This window comes from Salvelinus sp. IW2-2015, linkage group LG13, assembly GCF_002910315.2.
Source record: "Salvelinus sp. IW2-2015 linkage group LG13, ASM291031v2, whole genome shotgun sequence".
In the NCBI taxonomy this organism is placed as follows: Eukaryota; Metazoa; Chordata; class Actinopteri; order Salmoniformes; family Salmonidae; genus Salvelinus; species Salvelinus sp. IW2-2015.
The window spans coordinates 2,168,764-2,175,484 of record NC_036853.1 but is presented as its reverse complement, the minus strand read 5'-3'; the positions used below and the strand labels follow the sequence as shown (position 1 = coordinate 2,175,484).

Genomic DNA, 6,721 nt, shown 5'->3' with positions numbered 1-6,721 from the left:
CTGTCTGTAAACAATTGTTGGAAAAATGACTTGTGTCATAGACAAAGTATACCTTCTCCACCCACAAAAGCTAAGTAACATTATGCCTTCTCATTGCAGTTTCTGTTTACAGGAGAACTATTGCCTTATGCTGGGGATAGCAGAGTCCMAAGCTCGRCTTCAGACGCAATCGTTAGGGCAATTGAAGAGTAGGAAAAATGATACAGCGTCTGTGCCACCATTAAATCCAGGTAGTAGTGTTAATCCCCCTGCACAGTCCCCGCAGCCGGACAATTTTCTCATGGCTTCCGGAAAGAAAYGCTGTCKGCATGCTCAACAGGTGTCGCTCATTCAGCCKAYAGAAACTTTTAACCGGTTTTATGAAAGCAAATTTCAATTTAAGAAAAACAAATGACTACATTTTTGTCTTTTGAGCTTCTAGTCATGAAATATATGCAATCTACTCAATCACTTTTTAYAGCTACTGTTTACCTGCCTCCTGGGCCGTATACAGCGTTCCTCACGAACTTTCCTGAATTCATATCGGACCTCGTAGTCATGGCAGATAATATTCAAATTTTTGGTGACTTCAACATTCACATGGAGAAGTCCACAGACCCACTCTAAAAGACTTTCGACAGCCATCATCGACTCAGTGGGTTTTGTCCAACATGTCTCAGGATCTACGATTTGCCATAATCATACCCTGGATCTAGTTTTGTCCCATGGAATAAATATTGTGGATGTAAATGTTTTTCCTCATAATCCTGGACTATCGTACCACAATTTTATTATGTTTGCAATCGCAACAAATAATCTGCTCAGACCCCAACCAGGGATTATCAAAAGCCGCGCTATAAATTCTCGGACAACCCAAAGATTCCTAGATGCCCTTMCAGACTCCCTCCACCTACCTAAGGATGTCGGAGTACAAAAATCTGTTATTGCCTCACCGAGGATCTAAACTTAACCTTGTGTAGTACCCAAGATGCACCTCTAAAACCAAAAAATATTTGTCAAAAGAAACTAGGTCCCTGGTATRCAGAAAGTACCCGAGCCCTGAAGCAAGCTTCCAGAAAATTGGAACGGAAATGATACTCCACCAAATTGGAAGTCTTCTGACTAGCTTGGAAATACAGTACTGTGCAATATTGAAGAGCCCTCACTGCTGCTCGACCAGGCTACTTTTACAACCTGAGTGAAGAGAAACGGAACAATCAAAAAATGATTTTGATACTGTCGCAAAGCTAACTAAAAAGCAGAATTCCCCAAGTSAGGATGGCCTTCACTTCAGCAGCGATGAATTCATGAACTTCTTCGACAAAAAGATAATGATCATTAGAAAGCAAATTATGGATTCCATAATTATTATTATTTTAATTTTTTTCCAAGTCTGGAACCAACAGTAAGATGTATAAATTGAAGGTAAAAGCAGAAGTGTTTATTAGTTTACTCCAATTGGGGGATCGGTGGTAGGGTTGCGGGGAATAATAATAAAGGTATATTCTTTAAAAAAGTATGTATGTCTATATAGGTATGTGTATGTATATATGTGTATATGTATGCATGCGTGTATGGATATATATACAGTGGGGCAAAAAAGTATTTAGTCAGCCACCAATTGTGCAAGTTCTCCCACTTAAAAAGATGAGAGAGGCCTGTAAATTTCATCATAGGTACACTTCAACTATGACAGACAAAATGAGAAATAAAAATCCAGAAAATCACATTGTAGGATTTTTAATGAATTTATTTGCAAATTATGGTGGAAAATAAGTATTTGGTCACCTACAATACAGCAAACATTTCTGGCTCTCACAGACCTGTAAACTTCTTTTTTAAGAGGCTCCTCTGTCCTCCACTCGTTACCTGTATTAATGGCACCTGTTTGAACTTGTTATCAGTATAAAAGACACCTGTCCACAACCTCAAACAGTCACACTCCAAACTCCACTATGGCCAAGACCAAAGAGCTGTCAAAGGACACCAGAAACAAAATTTTAGACCTGCACCAGGCTGGGAAGACTGAATCTGCAATAGGTAAGCAGCTTGGTTTGAAGAAATCAACTGTGGGAGCAATTATTAGGAAATGGAAGACATACAAGACCACTGATAATCTCCCTCGATCTGGGGCTCCACGCAAGATCTCACCCTGTGGGGTCAAAATGATCACAAGAACGGTGAGCAAAAATCCCAGAACCACACGGGGGGACCTAGTGAATGACCTGCAGAGAGCTGGGACCAAAGTAACAAAGCCTACCATCAGTAACACACTACGCCGCCAGGGACTCAAATCCTGCAGTGCCAGACGTGTCCCCCTGCTTAAGCCAGTACATGTCCAGGCCCGTCTGAAGTTTGCTAGAGAGCATTTGGATGATCCAGAAGAAGATTGGGAGAATGGCATATGGTCAGATGAAACCAAAATATAACTTTTTGTAAAAACTCAACTCGTCGTGTTTGGAGGACAAAGAATGCTGAGTTGTATCCAAAGAACACCATACCTACTGTGAAGCATGGGGGTGGAAACATCATGCTTTGGGCTGTTTTTCTGCAAAGGGACCAGGACGACTGATCCATGTAAAGGAAAGAATGAATGGGGCCATGTATCGTGAGATTTTGAGTGAAAACCTCATTCCATCAGCAAGGGCATTGAAGATGAAACGTGGCTGGGTCTTTCAGCATGACAATGATCCCAAACACACAGCCGGGAAACGAAGGAGTGGCTTCGTAAGAAGCATTTCAAGGTCCTGGAGTGGCCTAGCCAGTCTCCAGATCTCAACCCCATAGAAAATCTTTGGAGGGAGTTGAAAGTCCGTGTTGCCCAGCAACAGCCCCAAAACGTCACTGCTCTAGAGGAGATCTGCATGGAGGAATGGGCCAAAATACCAGCAACAGTGTGTGAAAACCGTGTGAAGACTTACAGAAAACGTTTGACCTCTGTCATTGCCAACAAATGGTATATAACAAAAGTATTGAGATAAACTTTTGTTATTGACCAAATACTTATTTTCCACCATAATTTGCAAATAAATTCATTAAAAATCTACAATGTGATTTTCTGGATTTTTTTTCTCATTTTGTCTGTCATAGTTGAAGTGTACCTATGATGAAATTACAGGCCTCTCTATCTTTTTAAGTGGGAGAACTTGCACAATTGGTGGCTGACTAAATACTTTTTTGCCCCACTGTATATACCCGAAAAAATATGGGGATTGGAATGATGCAGACAATTACATTGGAAGCAACATTCTTTCCGCAATATTAAGCTGATCCACCCCTTAAAAAAAGAAAAAAAAAAAAAAAAAGAAAAAAAATAATAATAATTAATGGATTCCTCTTCAAATATGCCTATTTCTACAAAACTAATTTGTTCTGAGTCTGCAAAGAACTGCCAAGACTTAGGATCAATGGAGACACAAGTTGTTTTTATCCTGTATCTCGACACATTTACGAAAATAGTCATGGCCTCTAAACCTTCCAACTGCCGACTGGATCCTATTCCAACTAAACTACTGAAAGAGCYACTTCCTGTGCTTGGCCCTCCTATGTTAAACATAATAAACAGATCCCTATCCTCCGATTGTGTAAAAAACTCACTAAATGTGGCAATAAAGCCTCTCCTGAAAAAGCCAAATGTTTTCCCGGAAAAATATAAAAAATGAATTGGCCTGTATTGAATCTCCCATTCCTCTCAAAARAATTGGAAAATGCTGTTGCACAGCAACTCACTGCTTTCTTGAAGACAAATAATGTATACTAAATGCTCCAGTCTGGTTTTAGACCCCATCATAGTACTGAGACTGCACTTGTGAATGTGGTAAATTACCTCGTGTTCCTAGACTTTAGCATCGCTTTTGACACCATAGATCAGCACATTATTTGAAAAGTCAAATGACAGCATACTCTGTTTCCGGTTTCTGGTTGATGACAACAGCCACACAAATACAACAACCAGCCATTTCATTTTGCGATATTGACACAGATATTATTGTTAGATAAACAAGGCTGTTYGTGACTGCTATAGTAATTTAAAGAAAGGCTGTCAATGGCCGCTATAGGCTATAGTAATTTAAAGAAAGCCCGTCAATGGCCGCTATGGGTTCTATTAATGAATTTTGAAATTACAAAACATATTAATAACATTCCACTCATATTGCCATTAGAGGGCGCTTTGGTCATTTGACTGCAGGAAAGGGTACCAGAGAGTTGGTGCTAAATACCTTCTATGTTCCACAAGGTTAGCAACACTGAACTATGCATGAGAGCACCAACTGATCCGGACGACAGTGTGATCACGCTCTCCGTAGCTGATGTGAGTAAGGCCTTTAAACAGGTTAACATTCACAAGGCTGCAGGGGCCAGACGGATCACCAGGACACGTACTCAGAGCATGCGCTGATCAGCTGGCATGAACCTACTGTAATTTAATAGACTTTATACTTTGGATGAGAAAGAGGCTTGTCAACCATTTAGTATGTCCATCCTACTAGTAGTTTACTGTCCATCCATATATGGACAGTATGATGTCTGCGGTATGAGTAGTAATTTCATCCAGTCTTACATGTTCCAGGTGACAGTCCCAGAGACTCTCTGCATCTCTCCCAGAGCTGCCAGCAACAGGGACGATTTCCCACAACCCACCTGGCCCACGATCATAGTCAGCTGACCTGAGAGAGAGAGCGAGAGAGAGACACACAGGAAATGAGAAATTGGGTGGGAGAGAGAGAGTAGAGAGATGGGGGGGATAGGAGGAGGGAGTAGAGATTCCTCTAGTGATTCCTTTAATAGAGTATGAATGCCATGGCGTTTAACCTTCCTCCAGCAGCAGAGCCTTACCAAAGGGAACCTTGATGTTTATGTTAGACAGGGTGGGAGTCCCATCTGTCCAGGTGAAATACCCACTGCTTATCTGGAGAAAGAAACATCACACACACATTGATCAAAGCAAATGTCAAAGACTGATTCCCACTGCTTTCACAAAAACACATCATCTGACTGAGTAAGCAGTCAGACAGGAGAGGGTCAGCGGTAAGCAGTCAGACAGGAGAGGGTCAGCGGTAAGCAGTCAGACAGGAGATGAGTGGAGTATGGATACTGAGGGCAGACTCAAAGCATATTGAGGTTAACAAAATGAGAACATCCTCTCTAAAGCTTTACAGGAATGTTGGTTGCAAGAATATTAAAGAGCTTTGTTACAGGCCCACTTGGATTCAGTGGGTTGAGTTGAGAGGTAGATCCACACACCGGCATTATCTGTCCCTTTTCAGGTGTAAAATGTTATAGGGAGGGACCACACCGTTGTAATTGCGATCACCACTGTATCATCAAAGGTATAATCTAAATTGCAGTTTGTGCTCGAGTTGTGCAAGAATATGAATGTCTTTTGTTACTTTAGCAAATCTATATGTTTTCAGTGAACGTTTGAGGGGAGTTGGTTTAGATCTCTTTTAGAGGGGCAGGGGTAGAATATTCTTGAGCGCTACATTTCTAGGGCTGACCTTGTCATTGTTTTTCATTGTTGTAGGGCAGTTGAGGAGATAAAGGACTTAGCCCAAGTAAATTAGCTCATGTTCCTTAACGGTAACTGGTACAGATCTTTATGACCCGCATTGGACTCAGGGTGGAGATGAGGTTGGGACTGAGGGCAGGGCACCCCACTGGAACTGGCAGCAAGGTAACTAGGAAGCTTACACCGGCTTTGCGGGGTGGAGTCTAGTAGCGTAACAGCTAGGATAGAAACTCTGGTTCGTAGGCAGATGATTGCTGGCATACAATAAGCTTGTAGGAATCATCCGAGGGACATGATCAGTGGGCAGTTGAGGGCTAGCGCCCCTGGGTCTAATGTATTATGGGATTGCTTAAGGTTGAAGCGTTATGACAACCAGAGACACAACGTAGGTGGAAGTTAGAGATTAATATGAGGCTGGACCTTGGGTCATTGAAACTCTTTTTAAGGAGCAATTGATCTCAACGCAGCTTAATAATCCGGTTAGTAGGGGACAGGATCCAGGAATCCAAGTCTAATTGGATTTTGGGAGGACTCATCCTCCTTTAATAAAACAGCCTTGTGTTGATGGTCCAGATAGGGTAGGATCTATCCATTGTGCAATGGAATGTTACACAAACCCAGGCAGAGCTGGTAGGAGAATACCGTCTCTAGAGCGAAGCCTTAGTTATGCAGGGTTGAAATGTTTCTCTTGCAAATCAGGTACGATTTGGGCAGATGGCCAGATTTTTATGGTTGGGTGTTTGTTGGTGTCAAAGGCAGGAGACCCCGGCAATCAGCTTCTTTTAAACCTCCAATCTGGGAGGTGGAGAGGTAGACCAGGAGGACCTAGACCTTGGTTCAGGGTGAGTGAGAGGTAGACCAGGAGGACCTAGACCTCTGGATCAGGGTGAGTGAGAGGTAGACCAGGAGGACCTAGACCTCTGGATCAGGGTGAGTGAGAGGTAGCCGAACGAGATAGAAGTTCAAACTATCTTCAGTCTCATCAGTGTGCTGCCAGTGACAATCTCCTGTCTGACTGCTTACCGCTGACCTCTCCTGTCTGACTGCTTACTTGCTGACCCCTCCTGTCTGACTGCTTACCGCTGACCTCTCCTGTCTGACTGCTTACCGCTGACCTCTCCTGTCTGACTGCTTACCGTGACCCTCTCCTGTCTGACTGCTTACCGCTGACCCTCTCCTGTCTGACTGCTTACCGCTGACCCTCTCCTGTCTGACTGTCTTACCGCTGATGCC

At 42.8% G+C, this 6,721-nt stretch overlaps 1 protein-coding gene across 1 annotated transcript in view; it reads right to left on the bottom strand.

Annotated features, from left to right (window-relative positions):
• LOC111971785 (ATP-binding cassette sub-family C member 8-like) overlaps positions 1-6,721 on the bottom strand; it is a 171,267-nt gene that overhangs the window by 57,255 nt on the left and 107,291 nt on the right. The window contains 2 exon segments of the mRNA XM_023998598.2: positions 4,541-4,646; positions 4,816-4,888. Coding sequence (XP_023854366.1) covers positions 4,541-4,646; positions 4,816-4,888 — 179 coding nt within the window.